This window comes from Notothenia coriiceps, unplaced genomic scaffold (assembly GCF_000735185.1).
Source record: "Notothenia coriiceps isolate Sejong01 unplaced genomic scaffold, NC01 NC01_scaffold00019927, whole genome shotgun sequence".
Lineage (NCBI taxonomy): Eukaryota > Metazoa > Chordata > Actinopteri > Perciformes > Nototheniidae > Notothenia > Notothenia coriiceps.
The window spans coordinates 1-19,908 of NW_011352628.1; the positions used below are offsets into that span (position 1 = coordinate 1).

The 19,908-nt window shown below is 40.6% G+C and overlaps 1 protein-coding gene across 1 annotated transcript; it reads left to right on the plus strand.

Annotated features, from left to right (window-relative positions):
- Window positions 1-3,368: 3,368 nt before the first annotated feature.
- pdgfc (platelet derived growth factor c) lies at window positions 3,369-19,470 on the plus strand (the record flags this gene model as incomplete). The annotated part of the gene is made up of 5 exons (XM_010779197.1): window positions 3,369-3,561; window positions 7,977-8,157; window positions 16,394-16,601; window positions 17,116-17,333; window positions 17,938-19,470. Coding segments are annotated over 5 exons (914 nt in total), but the record flags the coding sequence as incomplete, so codon positions are not given.
- Window positions 19,471-19,908: the final 438 nt, after the last annotated feature.

The window sequence follows — 19,908 nt, forward strand, 5'->3', positions numbered from 1 at the left end:
TGACATGTTATAGAGATTTAAGAGATAACAGCTGAATGACGGCCATTGTTTTAAGAATGTCACTTGTTAGACGCTTTTATCCAAAGCGACTTACAAAGCCCTCAACAACCAGGCCCCCCCCTACCTCACAGACCTGCTGCACCACCACACCCCTTCCCGCTGCCTCCGCTCATCAGAAGCCAACCTCCTATCCATCCCCACCCGCACCAATCACCGGACCTGGGGGGACAGAGCCTTCTCCGTCGCTGCCCCCTCCCTCTGGAACTCACTCCCCCAACCCATCAGAGTGCACCGACCTCACCACCTTCAAAACACTCACCTCTTCAATCTGGCTTTTCATGTGTGATTGTTTTTGTATTATTTGACTTTAACTTTAACTATATATGTATTTGTTGTTCCTTTCTTCTCTTTTCTTTCTTTCTTCACTATTATCTGTAAAGCGTCTTTGAGCACCTGTAAAAGCGCTAACAAATTAAATCTATTATTATTATTATTATTACACACATTCAGTACTGTGGACATTCCCCACAGGAACAAATTGGGGTGAAGTGTCTTGCCCAAGGACACAACGACATGCTGACTGCTGTGGGGCTCAAACTTGCTATCCTCTGATTCAAAGATCAGCGCACCAACCCACTGAGCAGTAACCCACTGAGCCACAGCCTTCCCTTAATGTGCCCAGTGTACATGGCAAACATGTAGGTGTAGCAGCAGGGGGCAGCTTACAATTCGTAATGTAACTGATTTTAAAAGATGGTGATTACAGACAGTACCACAGTTGTTTTACCTCACTTGCTCTCAGTGACCACTCCTTCAGACCGGCTCGTTGTCCCTGGAGCGTTTTTGAGAAACTCAGTGACCATGAGAACATGGCACAAACTTAACCCGTCTGTGTTTTTGTTTCTATTGCAAGCAAATAACCTCAGAATTAATCAGCCTCTAGGCATGAATCACATCTTTAAATCACATTTATGGCAGAATAAAAAGTAATCAAGCTCAAAATGTGTTCCAAATATAAATGTGTCCAACAGGTTACACTGGGGAAATGGTTACTCATCCGTTTAATGCACTAACAAACTCCCAGCGTCACACTCCCTCTCCGGAGCGCATTAAACTCCTGCTGGTTCCTCTTCTGACGGCGAGACATATTGGATCAGTTTATGAATACTGAGTGATCGTCAGTGGTATAAAAATAAATACCGTTCAAATTGTACACATTTATATTAGAATGGTGATGGGATCAGTTTATAAATGTAATCTCTGAGACTGAAGCAGAAAACAGCATGCTGAGTATACTGTTGTGGCAATTATGCTAGTCTACCAGAGCGATAACAAATGTGGAATACTTTATTCTAAAAATGATTGCAAGGTTTTGTCGCCTTAACGACTGTCCTCTGTAGTGCATTTCAATTCATTTATGTTTGTATTTGTTTTTACAAAGTTTGTGGCAAACTATGAATATGCCATCTCAAATGTAGCTACAGCAATACAATATTTTGAGAGTTGAAGCTCTACATGTCAAAATGACTGCATTAACAAAGCGTGCATCCCACCAAAATGCAATCTTACATAGAGCACTTAGAAATAGAAAACAAGACTTTGTAGTCTGACAAAATAAGCAGTTACCTAATATATTTAATTCAATTAAAGGTGACCTATCATGCAAAATGCACTTTTGTACGTCTTTTATACATGAATATGTGTCCCCGGTGTGTCAGGGAACTCACCAAGTGTCAGAAAACACAACCTTCTCTCTTTTCCTCCATACCCAAATCTCTAAAAACGGGGCTGCAACGGATCTGATACAGACTGATCCAGATTTGAAAATTCTCTGACGTCAGAGAATATCAGAGAATATATGGCCAACTCTCCACCTATCAGGGGAATGAGAGGTTGCCGTGGCATGGTAACAGCATGGTAACAGCATGGTAACATGACGCTCGTGCCACGCCCCCTCCTTTGCAGGGGGGCGTGGTCAGCTGCAGCGCCTGCAAAGACAGGGCTGGAGGAGAGCAAAATAGAGCGAAATGAGGCATGGCTAAAATGCATGATCTGTTTGGTATTTTGAAAAAAAACAACGTATAAATATACCTTGTATAGGCCCTACAATATATTATTCAAATATAGCATGATAGGTCCACTTTAAGTGAGGAATATCTTGCAGAAATGCATACATTTTTACTGATTTGTATGACAAAGATTAGCTGTTTCCTCCTACTTCAAGTGCTCTCGTAAAGCTTTGTTAAAGACTGAGTAAGATTGTTATATTTTAGAATATTTATAGTATTTAAGACTGTGTTGCAATTCACATGAAAGAGACATGAGATCATAAATGATATATTGATGCTGTTTGGTATGGATTTTGATTTTGTAAAACACAACAAACTAAATGTTTAATCTCATGAAAACAGTCCTTCGATCAGCACGGCTTCAGGGTGTTGAGGCTCAGGTGGAAGTATCAGTGTTTCTGCTGATGGGGCCCCGGGGGACCTCATAGCTTCATCACTGTGATTAAATCCTGCAGTCACTGGTCCCTATGGGCCTTAATGGCCTAATGAGAGGAGCTTGGTGAAATCCATCAGGCAGCGTTCCCTTTGAAGGTCTCTGCATTACACTCATGTTTTCAATTCGTACAGGAAATATACATACATTAATAAGGAGAAATATAGCATTGTTTGATAGTAGAGAAGTTCAGTTAAGTATGGTTTCTTCTGGAAGACACACTTATGCATTCGTATGTTGGGCTTTGTGGCTATTTTTGCTGTCACATTGTATCTAACCCTTAACCTCTTGGGTTTAGTCCCGAGTGTGACTCAGCTGCAGATCCTGGCTCCTTTGCATGAGGTTGTTGCCTCCTCATTGATTTCAATCATGCAATCAATACCAGATTAAATAATCAATCACGACAAATCACCTTCAATTCCCTTAAATGATTTACGGTATGTAGATTTGTGTTGAAGCTTTAGATACCAGATATAATGTAGAGCTGTTGAAGGTTGTGTTGTTGTGTTAGTTTTTCATGCAAGTGTTTGTGTATGTTAAGATTAAAGACAATGTGTTTATTGTAACATGTAGGTATGACTGTTGGGAAAGACCGTCATAGTTTGAATAAAACATCACGGTACGGTCAATCTGGTGTTACTTCTCTGAAGTCTCACCTTTGATATTGGACACCTTGAGATATCATACTGCATCATATCTCTTTGCAAGGTGCTTAACGTGTTTATGTTTCAGATAATAAGCTTAGTTTCTTATCCAAACCAAGACCTCGTTAAGTTATGTATTGGGGTTTTAACTGATTACATCTGAACCAATAAAACTACTGTAATATATGCAAATCTTAACACACAATCTGATTTGTGTTAAAGGAGTGCAAGATTCCCATCAGGAGAAGATCATCACAGTGTCTGGAGAGGGGATGGTCCACAGCCCAGACTTCCCACACCGTTACCCCAGGAACACTGAACTGGTCTGGAGACTAGTGGCGCCCATTAACATGAGGATCCAGCTCACCTTCGATCAGAGGTTCGGTCTGGAGGACCCCGAAGATGGCATATGCAAGTAAGACCATGCAGTAGTATATTTGTAATTGTCTCTAAATACAAGATAATATATGAAATATATATTTTGCCTTACAATATAAAGCAATAATATATATTGTATTTGCAGGACTGTGACCTCATCTTATCAGTGTTCTATTCACTAACTTTCTGATCAATAGGAATAAGACAATGTAAACTTATTTAAAAGTGAAGTGTGTATATTATTATAATGAATCCTATAATTGTGTAAGATGCTAGCATCCTTTATCCCATCTTTCTAGGCCAATGATATGTGAGCAGGGTCTTTCTCACTGAACAAATATGCCAACCTATATGTATTTAAAATAATCCCTTTTATATTCTCTCAATTAAATTGTTCTTCGTCACACATGAGTTATCTATCACAGTGAACAGTTTTTCATTAAAAGTGTCCTCTGCTAACCCAGCTCCCATCTAATGGGGTCTTTCCCAGGTTGGCATGGCAGATGCATGTGGGGCCAGGTCAAAGACGTGTCCTGTCTTTCTGCTCGTCCACTCTCAAAGATTTAGAGTCCAGAGTGTGGCCATTTGTGAAATTGCCTCTGGTCTGCAGTGGCAGCTCGTGAATATTGAAAACCCAGCGGTAGCAGTGATTTGTTTCACAGAGGAAACCGTTATGAGGTTCAGATCTGCCGTATTTAACATGATGTAGCTGATATGTTTAGCTGCTCAAGTGATTGTTTAAACGACACGTGCCACAGCCTCTGACTGATATCACATAAAACCCAAACTCACACATACTGTACATCCTCTGCTTTATTAAGGAGCCCACTTTCAATTATGGGGTTGCCTCTGTTGCCATTCAATTCAAACAGGGATCCCGAGCCCCTTGAATCGATTTACCCTCAGAGCATTATGCTCAGTGCCTTCTGTCAATATATCACATCTGACTGGTTAGCATGGAAGGAGTCCAATCACTGCGAGGTGGAGAAGAACTGGGGGAGGGTGACCTCGCTAGTCATTCCTGGAGAGCCCCCTAATGGAGGACAAGGGGAATGACAGTTCACAGGTTTGTGTTGGATTGTTGAAAATGCAGAGGAAGAATCAGTATACTTCTGTTCCAATGACAGTTTGTGTGCATTAAAGAACATTGATGATACATGAGGTGTTTATGATTCTGACTTTGAATTCTGGTTGAAGATGGGTTTTACTTAGATTTACTTGTTTGTTGATGTTAATTGTGGTGCCATCCAGGATACATGACACCTGTTTCTGGAAGTGATGACAACAGTATGTGAGTGCAAGCCCCCCTGCTCTGTGTATATTGACGGATGAGGTCAGTGTTTATGTTGAGACCCCGTGAGAGAAAGTTCCACAGTGGGTGCAGATTGACAGACGACCCGGAGTCACACCCCTCCTCCCTTTTTACAGTTTCGTCCTCCGTCCTCTGCACGGTCTGAACGTACTGGGACCTTTTACCCACAACAATAACCAGATAGCCGTCGTGGAGAGGGAGTCCTTGCGACTGTACACGGCCAGGAACATCTCAGTCTTGTNGAATGCAGCATGCAATCGCAAGCAGACACACATTCACACGTCTCCTTACTTGTCTTTTCTCTCACCCTCTTTCCTTCTTTTTCTCCCATACGCATTCTCCGTCACACACACACACACACACACACACACACACACACACACACACACACACACACACACACACACACACACACACACACACACACACACACACACACACACACACACACACACACACACACACACACTCAAATTGAAAAGCCTCAGGCCAAGTCTGCATATCTTTCATGTGTGATAACATTTTTAAATGTTCACAACATCTCCCCAGTGTTACGGAGAAAAGCATTCATACACAAAGTTATTGATGCACTGCTCTTAGCCTGGTGCCAGTGCACAATATAATGCGTGAAAACAAGACCCTGATCTTTTGTCCGGTGATTTAAAGCGATGGCAGGAGATAAAACAAACCGTAAGAGATGTGTTCGGCTTTACGAGCAAGCCTGGAGCGAGAAGCCTTCGCTAAGATGAGAGCGAGGCTGTGTAGTCGAGTTGCTCATCTGCAATTCTGTTTGTCTGTTGCACGATGAAAAGCATTCTTACCAAATCCACTGGAGGAGAGGCATATTGGAGAGGGATTGGTCTTGCCGGTTGGCATGGCAGCAGAGTCGTGCTTGACGGCTCACAGACAGGACTGTTCTCAGAAAGGCATTTCTTCTCTCCGTCTTTACTCTAAAAGAAGAGGACTAAAAAACAGTGTTTGTGTTGCTAATCTGCATCGTGTCAGAGCTAGATATTGTGTCTATCCATAAAATACAAAAGGAGAAACTGTAGGGGAAAGCTTTGTGAATATTAAACTCAGTTTGCTTGCAGTGTGAAGGAAGGTAATCCTATCTGCCAGCAGTGTATACGACTCCTTTGTTGTTCCGATCCCGTTCACTGTGACTGTACGTACAGTTTGGTATGTGTGTCAGTGCATTTGTAAGTCTGAGAAACCACTGTTCGACATGGTGATTCTGAACACATGGCGACGTGTAATGATCAGGGAGTCCTGCATTATTGATGAGCCATCTGTCAGAGCTCTGGGTCTGTCTCAGACGAAAGCTTCCCTCGTCATTGACCTGCATTTAGAAGGCAAAGAGAATCTGAGCTGATATTTTATCCCTTTACAAAACCATTTCATGCCAGTCTGGTTTACATTTGTATAAAGGAATGTTTTATAGTTCATGCAGTTTTCTAACATTTGTACATTTAAACTGAATATATGGTTTAAGTTTATTTGTGCAGACTACAAACTTCCAGTATAACTTTCCAAATCAAACGCAGCAGAGTCAGTAAATGTATCGACACTCCTGCCTTTCAGTTTATTTAACATCACAGAAAATCCATTTTTAGTCCCGCTCATGTCCCTCATGTTGTTTTATCGAAACCAGCCTGAACTGAATCTGTCAAGCCTGCGCAAAATGTAAACAATGTCCTAGAAATCCAAATATCCGAATTGGCAGCACTCAATGAGAGGCTAGCGTGCCTGTTGACGCAAATGGCAAAGTGATTAATCCCAGACTGTGAAGAGTCACTGAAACAAGGCTGTATTGAATGCAGGGCAGCCACTGGTTACACACAGGTATACATAATAAAGACTGAACTTGTGAACTGCGTGTCTTAAGTGCTGAGGTCGGGCGATGTTAGCCTTGGCACACCAACAGAGTCTGGAGCAAGGCCATATACTTCTGCACTTAATATACTGGGATTATGGGTTTGAAGGGCCGCCGGTGAAGAGAGAGACCGTCATGTTGATGCAGGGTCGAAAAGTTAGATCCGCACTTCAAGCAAAATGTTGCTTTTGATGATATTTCACTCAATTTATTTCATATCAGCATTTAGTTTAGTGAAATTCACAGTACTGAATTTGTTTATGTATCATTATTTATGTAGGTATTGAATAGGTTGCTTGTGAGCCAGATAAATATAAACTCATTACATGATTTAATATGGCAATGTCAGGTTATTGAGGTTGAGTTGTTGAAAGTGGAAATAGAAATATGAAAGGATAAAATGGCTGAGATAAAAGTGCATTATTGCAGAATTGGTTCATGTTGACTATTAAGCAAATAAACAACTTATTTGTATATTAATAAAAGTACAGAGATTGACAGACCAACACAGTCAACATACAGTCAAATGAGCTCAATGTTTAATTAAAAACGATATGTCAATGACAACATGTAGCATCAGTGTAATAGGCCTGTCAAAAGGCTGCATCAGCACCAATAACCGCTCAACAGTAGAGCAGCTGCTTATTCTGCACTATCAACCAACCTGAGATTTGTCCTCACTACACTGGCAATATCCAGCTCATTTCTATTCATTTAAATTAGGCAGTAAATAAGAAACAACTCTCTAGCAACTTGTAATTGTAACTTGTTTTCTTTCTTCTCTTTAATGAGGTTAAACTTTATTTCCCTGTGCAGCTTTACTGATATTAACAATTTCACCTTCAGAGGGGTAAGGCAGGGCTGATGAAAACAACATGATGGCAACATGCTGAAACACAGTTTGAGAGTGTGGTAATAATCTGTTCTGACCTTTCAAATCCACAATGCACCACTGCTAACCAGAAGGACCTTACATTAACTCTGAGCACTTTGCTACGATGCAAGTTATAGCAATTGGCTAACCCTGGCCCACATAGATATTTCATTTAGTGTCAAACATTTTAAGCAATTAATATTTTTCTTCATCATTTCCAGCATATATAAGTGAGATGTTGCCACACATTCTTATGCCAGTTGTGCACAGATGTAATTAGAGCAATCCTCCTGTAATCAGACCACAAATGATGCATGTCTATATCAGGTTTAAACAGGGTCTGGTGAGACTCAACTAATCAGTTTCTGCACCTTGTGTGTCTCACTTCACCAGGTACGACTTTGTGGAGTTAGAGGACCTGACCGAGAACAGCATCCTGGGTCGCTGGTGTGGGTCACAGTCGGCTCCAGCTAGTCTCACTTCCAAAGGCAGTCAGATCAGGATCCGCTTCATGTCTGATGAGTACTTCCCCTCTGAGCCGGGATTCTCCATCCGCTACTCCCCTCTGCCTGTGGTACGTACAGTGTCAATAGTCTGGAGTTTATTTCTGAATTTTTATTTTAAAGGTCACCTATTTCCCCTTTTTCATGTCTTTTATACATCAACATGTGTCCCCTCCCCTCTGTGTAAAGAGATTCTGAAAGTTTCAGGAAAAAAGATTCTCTCTCTTTTTGTCCTGATCCATTTCTATAAAAACCTGTCTGAAAATGAGCTGATCAGATTTTGACCACTTTATGATGTCATAACGATTTTTGTGGCTTGTGTAACCATTAGCCAATCACCAACCAAGATAACCCCCCCCCCCTTATCCCCTGAATCTCCTCCTAGAGCACCATTGAGTTCTGTTTAACCAAATCTCTCTCAGAGGGGCGTGGGGAGGGGCTCCTTATTTTCATCTAAAGTAACAGACAGAGAATCAGCACTTTGGAAACAGGACTGAAACAGAGGGGATTATGGGATGCTGCAATGATCTGTTTGGTGTTTGGAGCCAAACACTTCAGAGACATGTTCGTATATATCTGAGAGCTATAATATATCGATGAAAAACAGTGTAACAGGGGACCTTTAAGATGTTGAGCGCTTAGCTGCTTCTTTGCCAACTTCAGGGAGTTCCCATGCCAGTAAGCAAGGCTCCTCCATGCAAGCACAATTAAAAATGATTAGCTTGTTGTTACATAACTTGGTGACTTAACATGTGTACAAGAGGTTTAAAGCATTGTTGAAGGATAAATTATGTTTGAGCACTTCAGACCATCTGGCACCTGCACCATTTTACACAAAATATCAAATCTTAAAATGAGCATAATAGGGTCCCTTTAAACGCAGATGAAAGAAAATGTCCACAACCTCTGCAAATGCACAGTTACAGTAAGACCCTAATATCATGTCTGAGTTGTCCTTTAAGGATTCAAATTGTGTATACTGGACCCTGGTATAGTCCCACAACGCCACACAGAACACAGTGAAAAACAATCTTTAAAGTTCAAATGGTCTCGAAATCGCTGTAATTTTCTCATTTTCTGGGGTCAGTCTTTTATATAAGATGTTAAATGACCTTATATACTCTATTTATTACTGTTCTATATAACACCACATACCCTGGCAACCTGCTATGTACCTTTTAGATTCAGTGGGACAGACGGGTGTGTCAGAGTCCCTGATGGTGTTGCTTGTGATGGAGAAAATAAAACGGCTTCACGTTCACAAACGTACCCTCAGGGGGATTCATTCAATCCTCTGAAATGAAAGTAGGAATTAAGAGATAGAAGTGCTTTCTTTGTCGGAAATTGGCAGGCCGCTGTCTGTCCGTCTCACTTTCCCCAAGTTTTATCATCACATACAGTACTGAGAACTCAGAAGTAATATCCCCTTTCATGTGTTTTAACAGTACCCTACTTCACAAAGATACCCCATGTTATTTGACTCTTTATGTAGGACTTAAATATATACAGTATTTTAGTCACAAACAACCTGTTGTTCTTTCTGCTCTGTCCTGTTATTTCTCTTGTCTCCTGTAACATACTGTAGATTATAAATGCTAGTTCCATCCCTTGTGAATCTTGGTTTCCATTCCCCCCCTTTAAATGTTTGGCATAAGCTGAAACTTTCCAGTGTATCAAAAGCTTTGGCAAAGACCAGTGGGAAGCTCAAGAATTCAAAATGTGAATGGTACTAAAGGAAGATGGTCTTGTTAGCATATTCCTTTAGTTCCTTCCCTCGTACTGTACTTGACCTCAGTTCGACATTAGCCTGATAATCAGACTCAAAATAAATCATGTTTCGCTTTTCAGCCTGCCATCTCGTTCATGTTCTCTCGGTTATCGTCCTTTATTCAGTTTTTGTTCTTGTACAGTTGCATCAATCCCATACATACTTTATGCCATTTGAAGCTGAATAAAAGATGTCATATTTCTGCGTACAGCTACAGTACATGTGAGGTTGGATTACAAAACACACAGACTATTTGCGTAAGGAGGTCAAGATTACCTTATCAGAAAGAAAGAAAGTTATTCGGCTCCTTCCTTTGTATTTTAATCAGTGAGACAGATCAGTTGTGCCTCCAACAAAGGCTTGCATAACTACTGTGAAAAATGCATGACAAAATGTTCTGAAAGACTTCTTCGCCTGCGTACTTCTTGCCATCTTTGTCTCGATCCAGCCTCTCCCTATTCCACATTCTCTTTCACTGTCAAGCTGTTTCTGTCCTGCTCTTCAGACCACACACACAGACACAATCCCTCCGTCCCTGATGCTTTCACAGACTAAAGCCTTGAGATAAACTGAAGAGACGACTGCCGTGTTTTAACCTGTCATGTCTTAGTTCTGTTCACTTGCTTTAAGTAAACATCTCTACTCCTCATTAATCCCTAATGGCCTGCAGCACTGTGAAATCTGACAAGCACAAATAGGCAACTGAGGTCACTGATGGCACTTTGTATTCTGTCTGTAACTTTGTTTTATGCTTCAAAAGCTTTTTAGTTCTCTCATCCTTTATACACATTATTGTTGCATGCTTTCTTCACCCTTAAAACACAAAACAACTACCATGCTGAGTGTCATGCTGGGTATCAAAGCTGTGTTTCTCAAAAGACATCTGTGTTCAAAGTTAAAAGTTAGTCCTTACATACCAACTTCTTGTGGGAGAGCCAACACATTTTCTTGAGTTATAGCAGACTTCTTACTAGGTTACTTATTCTTCTATCTCCACTGAGGATAATCGTTATGATTGAATTGCATGGAATTGGACCGTATATTTTTCCCCCAATCGGCTCAGTAGACTGTGATGTAAGATACATGAGCAAGGCTTTGCTTTATCTAATGGAGAAGGATTAATCCAATAAGTCACTACAACAAGGAGTTATTCGATTTCAAATTCCCTGAAGTGGAGTAAAGTGTTTAAAGAACAATTCATTGGTTTTATTTTTATTTAAGCAGCAGTCTGCTCCATAGTCTTGAGCCGGAACATTCCTCAGCATTGTCTTTTTAATACACATTTTCCCCCTTAATTATTATGTTTTGCATTGTTTGAAATGTCTCAATCATAGTGCTAATACATTACCATAGTTTTGGCGCCCTGAAGTTAATCAAGTAAATACTATTCCAAAATGTCAAGGCACAAATGAAAGGGCTTTATAACTCATACAACAGCCTCATCAACAGTGGTGGACTGGCCATCAATCCCGATGGGCCGGTACTGAAGTGGGCCGTTCGGACGATGTGGGCCGGTCGGATAGATCACTAGCAGCCCGTCCCCCCGTCCCCCCGTCGACAATTCACTAGCGGGATATACTAGCGGTACCTAATTGGGCCGGTCGGATAAGTCACTAGCACAGCCGGCGGTACCAAAGTGGGCTGGTCGAGATTTTTAGTCCCAGTCCGCCCCTGCTCATCAATTAAGGTAAGGACAATCCCCTTAAAACATGTTTGACATTTTAATTGAATTTCAAACCTTTTATTTAACGAGATTGGTCCCATTGAGATCATAGATCTCTTTTTCAAGGGAGACCTGCAGCATATAGGTTCCACATGAAACATAAAACAATAAAGGACATCATACGTTATATTTACAGGATAAATTAACATAGTTATAGACATTTACAAGTGCCCATAGTATCAACGAGCATTTCATTTAGCCTAGCTTTAAAAACATGCAGAGGAATGAGATTGCTCAGTTTCAATTCTTGCTGAAGATTGTTCCAAGCAAGTGGAGCTGCGCACATAAAAGCTGTCTTACCGAAGACAGTCCTTGCTCTTGGGACATCTAACAATACTACATCATGCGATCTACATAACAATTAGGAACCCTGATGACTCTCTTCCAAGAATAATGATAAAATGATTCCATACAGAAATAAAGTATATTAGCCAAACATAGGCAATATATAATTGCAAACATCAATCAAAAACAACATTGTGTAGCTTGTGACCCAAGATTTTCATCGTCATAACTACACTGTAGCTATGACCAATAAAAGCCTTGAACCTTGAACTTGAACGTTGAGTAATTTATGGGTGCTTGACAATAGTTTATAATGTCAGACATTTGAACTAGTTTTAAGTAAACTTAAGTACTCCACAAACAGTACACAAGAAAGTCGCTAAAGATTCGGGCTGAATAAAATAATCCAGCTGTATTTGCTAGTTTTCCATACAAACTCAACACATAATAGGTCCCAATAAAAGCATTGATACCCAGCCCTACCATGTGAAAATACAAAATGATATATCCCACACTGCAATGGATGTTTTGGATTGTGAAAGTCAAATGTCATTACTCTGCTATAGAAAGAAAGTTCTACTGGAATAAGAGACCGGGTTTGTTTTACTAATCCAGCTCTAAAAGGTGTAGAAACTATGAGGGGGGGAGGGGAGGAAGCTTTGGCCTCTGCACGTTCAGTCTGCCTTCTCTTTGAACTTTCCTCTGACAGTGAAGCAGCACGCTATAACAGCAGCACTCTGTTTCCTCTGTGGTCGACCGGCAGCTACTGGAACCCCGGCACTTTAGTTTATATTTAAACAAGCAATAATTCCTCCCCACCACTTCCATGGACGGCAAGGGGGGGCGGGGGGAATAAGACCCGGTCTGTAATTCACAGGAAGAGATTTTGGGAAAAGCATAAAAGAGCAACGCAAAGAGGTTGTTAAAATATAGAAGAGAAGGAGTCTGTTGAAGTGAGCCCGAGGGGTGTTGAGTGCTGGTTTGAAGGAGCAAACAAAACATACATCATTGTCTCTGTGAGGTCCCAATTCAGAATGAAATCTCGCTGCTACCTACGCATGGAGATCGCTCCACCAGCTTTGTTTATTTGAATGGAATGAAGTGAGTTTTACAGACTCCGACCTGCATTGAGGTAAAAAGGACAGTAAAAATAAAGCATATGGCAAAGACGTACAAGAGGCTTGCTGTTGGCATTATGTAACTGAGGTCTGTTTTTACACCAACCTAAATTGTAGTGTGGTGCAAGCGAGAGTAAATAACACTTTCTTCACGCACAACAGACCTTGTTGCTTACTCTTGTGCAAGGAAGCGGTTTGCAACTTCATATGAAGGAGAATATATTGTTTTCCAGAGCTCTCCCAAGATACTATTTCAGAAGTCTCATCTCAACATAGTTAGCTGAACCTGTCATTTTAGGTACCAGAAATAGGAGTGTGTGGTCGTCCTGTGTCAGAACAAAGAGAGCTGAAAATGAAGTAATTAGGGCTGGAAAAGAAGGTTATTTCTTGAGGGACAGGGGGTTCAGAGAGTTTGGCAGCGATAACAGGTCCATTAAATGCTTTCACACCTTCTGTCCAAGGTCAACAAGAGGAATAAAAAACATTCAGCTTTTGACTATTGGAAGCTGTGTTGCCTCTTTTCAAAACGGTTGTACATTGTAATCTTGTGAAAAGTACAGCCATTATATCTGCTTAAATTGCAGTATGTTATTATAAATTAAATAATATCTGCCTATTATTTATACAATTGGACATAGACTGCAGCTAACAGGAAAGCAATTGTCTAAATGCAGTTAAGAACTATCATATTAGCAAAGATGTAAAAACACATGTGAGCTATTTCTATGCAGAATTAGAAAATAAAGGGTTTTAATTGAGTTCTTGATCAGCATCAGCAATCAGGCATTTGAGAGGTGAGATAGGGATTACCATCACTAAATACATCACATCAACTTCTTAGAAACAAAAGGCCTTAAAATAATCTACACAGTGTTGGCCATTGTTACATTATTGTACACCATTTTTCATGAAGAAGACCAATAGATTCATAATTCATGTTGTCAGACGCCTTGTCCGTAAGAAAATACCTGTAACAGGACCTGGACCGACCCGGTTCCAAAATACATCTGTCATCTCAACATCATGTCATCACTGCCTAATTAATGCAAAACAACATCAAATGTAGAGCTTTTAAGCTGTTTTGATTGTTTTCACTATATAACTCAAACTCTTACATCTTGAAATACATTCAATATGTATCTAAATGTGTCAAATCATCTATCTAAATGTATAAACCCACTTTTTTCAGCTTATGCCAATACCATGTGCTCATCAATTCCTAATGTGTAAAACATGTCATGTCAAGTTGGTGGTCCATTTAAGTACTTTGTTTGTGAAAGTCTTAAACAGGAGCTCTCATCTGCTTCGTATATCTTTATTAACACCATGCTGATGTGTCTCTGAAGAATAGCTTGGCTTCTTTATCTGGGGCTGACGCTAATTGGGGGAGTGTTGCACCATCGACATTCACAAGCTGTTAATGGCTTCCAGTCCGCACTGTAAGCCACCGCCAACACTCAACTAATAGGAATCACAACTTTTTTCTGTTGTCTGGAAAAACTCTGCTCAGAGAAATAACTTTTTTATAATTTACTGGTTTTACATATGACCACCTGGGCGCCTCCCTAGGGAGGTGTTCCAGGCACGTCCAGCTGGGAAGAGACCGAGGGGTAGACCTAGGACCAGGTGGAGGGATTATATCTCTTCACTGGCCTGGGAGCGCCTTGGGATCCCCCAGTCAGAGCTGGTTGATGTGGCCAGGGAAAGGAACGTTTGGGGCTCTCTGCTGGAACTGCTACCTCCGCGACCCGACCACGGATAAGCGGGAAAAGATGGATGGATGGACGGACATATGACCAGTCCGTTTTCCATGAGTTTTATTTTCACATTTGGTCTGTTTACCTAAGAAGGTGCCAAACAAACCAAAATATGTTCAGTGGTTATGAAGGCAGCCTCATTAGAGTGAGTCAAACATGTGGCACAGCTGTATTTCTGTAGCCTGTGGTGCAGCCATGTCAAACCACTGGCATCTTATTTTAAAATCTAAGACAAAGGGACTTAAGTTTGTCTGTATTACATGGACCTCTGCTGTCAATAAAGGTTGGTTGTTATGTCTTGCACCTTTTTATTCAATGTAAAAATCCCAACAATGCGAATTGTGCCTCGGCAGGCCGTAAAAGGCATACTTGGCTCTACTGGTGGTTAATAAAGAGAAAACACTTTGGAATAAAATATTCTAAGCCACTTGATGGATAACCTTTCAATATGTGACATGAAATATAATGATATAAAATTCAGATTATTGGTATAATTTCTTCTTTTCTAACATGTCTGCTGCCCCAAAAGCTCAAAGAGGCAGCTGCTAGCAGCGGATGTTTTCAATGGCTGAACGTTTCTTTTATTTTTTATAAGTGTCACATTGTTGCCTTCTACCTGTCAGTCACATGAGATTAGAGCGAGCGTCGAGCTGACACGTTGGACAAACGCAGCATTGCCGGATGAGCTTTAACAGATTAGTCTCTTCTTTCGTGGGAAGACCGACACCCCAGATATCATTCTCTCTGTGACAGCACGCTGTAGCCTGGAGGGCTGGGATTCCAAAACAAATAATACTGCCGCTTAGGGAGCTAAAGGGACAAATTATGTAATGCAAAGTAAGCAGAGAAGGTGACAGAGTTGAGATAACATTTGACAACTTGATTTTGTTGCCCTCTCAATGCATTGCAATATTTTGGTTATCATATATTCCTTGTTGGAGTTCAGATGCATGATGACCTTTTTGTCTCGACACGTTTTTTCACTGAGGCAGGCACACACTCATATTTCCCACAGTCTCCCGGCAGTTGTTTACATCAAGAATTGAACAATAAATAAGTTGAAGTTTTATATTTCTCAAATGTCTGATTCAGTTGGCAAAGTGTCGATGCATCGGCCAATGTGTGGATGCTTTCCATAAAATCAGTGTGTCTGTAATCTTCAGTCAACCCTTCCACACATTAGCAGGTCTAACACACAGAGCTTTAATTGGATCCCAGACGGCCTGGACGGTCATGGTTTCTGTTAACTCAACTCAAGTCCAAACCACTGTAGCATTTAATGAGCCGAAACACATTTTTACCACGACCTAAAATGAACCATTGCAGAGTTTCTTTTTATATCTCAACTGTTTTTCACATTGTCAAAATAAGGACATCTTGTCACTGCTGACAAAGTTGTTTCTTCTGTGTAATTTTCCTGTTAACGCTTTTGTATGTAATAAAAAACGGTCTGCTATGTAAGTATCCTGAAGCAGAACGTGGCTTTGCTACAGTTTGTGTCTTTCCTACAAGCATTATATGTCTCTCTCTTAGAGTAACTATATATCAAAAGTTGATGAAGCATTATATCCTGTGTAACTTTAAGGATAAATCTGTATTAGCTGAATGAATGACCTTTCTTTTCCGTCTCTATCCATCTCATCTGCCTTCCTGCAGAGTGTATCAGAGCCCGAAGTCCCCGCAGTCATCCCCCCGTCCCAGCAGGGGGTTGAGGAGCTGTCAGAGGCTGTGGCAGGGCTGGACAGCGTGGAGGAGGTCATGAAGTTCCTGGAGCCGGAGCGATGGCAGCTGGATATGGAGGAGCTGTACAAACCAACGTGGCATGTGCTGGGGAAATCCTTCCTCCACAATAAGAAGGCCAGAGGTAGGACACTTTCAAACTCATACATCACAATGGACATTACATGAGACAAAACATTTAAAGGTCCCCTATTATACTGTTTTTCATCAATATATTAAAGGTCTCAGATATATACAAAACATGTCTCTGAAGTGTTTGTCTCCAAACACCAAACAGATCATTGTAGCATTACCCATAATCCCCTCTGTTTCAGCCCTGTTTCAAAAGTGCTGATGGGGGTTACCTTGGTTGGTGATTGGCTAATGGTTACACAAGCCAAAAAATCGTTATGACATCATAAAGTGGCCAAAATCTCATCAGCTAATTTTCAGGTTTTTATAGAAATGGATCAGGACAAAAAGAGAGAGAATCTTTTTTCCTGAAACTTTCAGAATCTCTTTCCACAGAGGGGAGATATGTTCGTGTATAAAAGACCTGAACAAGTGGATTTTGCATAATAGGTGACCTTTAAGAAAGCTGCAAAGATTATTTCAAAGGGAAATGATTTTGATCATGTACTTTCTGTGTCTTTGAGGAGGAGCTGATCTAAATCTGTTGAGGGAGGAAGTGCGACTGTACAGCTGCACCCCACGAAACTTCTCTGTTTCCTTGCGTGAGGAGTTGAAGAGGACAGATGCCATTTTCTGGCCGAGCTGCCTCCTGGTGAAGCGCTGTGGTGGAAACTGTGCCTGCTGCTCTCACCGCTGCTTCGACTGTCAGTGTGCTCCTGCCAGGGTCACAAAGAAATACCATGAGGTGAATATTAACTTTATGAAATACGAGGGACATAGAACATTTGTATACATTTTCAGACATTTACAAGTTCAGCTGTTCAAGGAATTCCAGTTCAGAAGCAAACATAGGTTGAATTATACAATGACAAGAGGACAGCAAAGAACAGGGCTGGGTATGCTGGCTTACCCTATCTATGGTTTTATATATATAATAAAAAAACATGTGTGGCCTTTCCAACTTTCATTCTTTAACCAATATTGCACACAATTTACAGCCTAATGTAATTCATTCATCAAAATTAAAAATGTCGAGCACATTCATGCTGAAATGTGGTGAGTCCATGAAATGTATCGAAGCCTGCAAGCTAGTTCAGGCAGTCAACTATAGCACCAATGATTCATCAACATTTGACATTCTCCCTAATCTCTATTTAAGCTGTTAGATTTACCATCTCCCTCTCTAGCTTCATAATTCAGGCTTCTAAATGAATGAAATTGAAATATCACATACGGTTTGGGATTTCAGAATTGATGTCACTGGCATTGTCATAACTCTTTGGACAATTATTGTTTAGTGCAAGTGTTTGATGTCCAGCCGCTTACTAAAGCATCTTCCTCTTTGACAGGTTCTACTGTTGAAACATCGAAGCGGTGTCAAAGGCCTGCAGAAGTCCATGACTGATGTCCTCCTGGAGCACCATGAGGAGTGTGCCTGTGTGTGTAAAGATGACTGGGACTGACCTCACTCGTGTAGTAGCTGCCACCAGAATCGCACAGGTCATTAGAAATGAACCTCTGCAGCTGTTGCAACGTTCTGTATCTCATCCACTTCCACTGGGAGCTAACAAGATTGTCCCTTCATCCTATTGTCCTTTCGCTAATTGGATAAAACGGAACAGACTGGAATCTAATAAGTCTTCTGAATGGATTTGACTGCTGTGGAATACCAATAGTGTGCTTTGAGTGCATTTTAGAGACACAACAATTCACTGGAGCAGATCTAGACTATTACCTTTGTGCTCTGAAGACTATTTATTTTTCAGAGATATGAACATTGAGGTGCTTTTTCCTCTTCTTGAGGTCTCTTTAAAGGTTCAGCTAGTGTGGGCTGATAGTGTCATGGAAAATGGGAGCTTCTTTGTTCAAGTACTTTTTTTATGTCCATAAGCGAGCTAGCTCCAGCTGCCTTACTCCCTCTGCTCCTCTATTATTATCATTGGGGCGAAGAACGGTCCTTCTTCATGAGCAGTTTTCCTTTGCTCCCCTCTTGTATCACCACAGATTTAATCTGCAGCCACGGTGTTGCTAAAGCGTCTTGCTAATCAGACTGTTTAATGTGTAAATAATTCACCTACATTTCCTTTCGACCGTTGTGCCTTTTCTGCCAAAGATTCTCAAAGAGAAAAATAATAGTTGCACATGTAGAATCAGCTGGTCGTTACATTTCGACCCTTCTCATGTATCTCAAATCTGCTTGCTTCAGGAACGTCAGGCAACTCTTGCTATGTTTGAGATTGTTCATATTCAATATTTATTTGTTTAATTAAAGGGAAATGTAGGTCCAAAATGTTTTCTTTTTTGCTACATATGTCACTGTAAAGTAGTATAGGCCTCCCGTTTTCATTCTTACTCACCTTACATTGCCATTGTGTTATGGATGGTTTTCAATTTCTATATGCCAAAGTTATTTATCTCTGCCTTTGCAATAACTGTTTGTGTATTTCATTGTATTGAAAGTCAAAAATAAATTCTTCCATTTTTAATTTGGGGTATATTACTTGAGATTCGTGAAACAGAAACAGAGAAATTATATAAATCTTTTTTTTTTTAAACAATGGTTGCATGTAGTCCTAACGCAACATTACGTCACTGGAGGAAACTAGATTTGGATCATTCTTAAGGGAGTTTTCATAATGCTACTAGTTTAGGTAAGTAGTGGATAAAAGGCTGATAAGGAAGACCTGAAGCAAAGATGATCATTCAAATAACCTGAAAGCTATTGCAGAAATGTGAGACAAGAACCAACATTACCGGTCCATTATTCATCTAAGTAGAAACAACATTGTTAGTTTAAATTCATTGTGTTTGAATTCTGCCTGGAATTATCAATCTGATTTTCTTGTAATCCTTCTCTTGGGTTTCGGGTCGAAAGAGACCGAGTGACTTTGTTTTTGATCATAAATATTGTGTTTTTCATCCAATTGCCTCCAGACCTTATGTGATCCTCCACACTAGGCCTCTGAACATACAATTGACGATCACCACTTGCATTGATTTGTTTGTGATTTATTCAACAGTGAAACACCCTTGATGTTTTCCGTCAGAATTGACCGCCATAGGAAATGAATGGGTTTGAGTATATTATGTTCATCCTGCAGATGGAAAACATATCCCCACACACACACACACACACACACACACACACACACACACACACACACACACACACACACACACACACACACACACACACACACACACACACACACACATATTTATTGTGCTTATGTCCCCCCACACCTTCCATCCAGACAAAACAATTTACTCTAAGTTACGGGAACCTCTCACTTTCTCGCGCTGTATCATACAGTACAGTG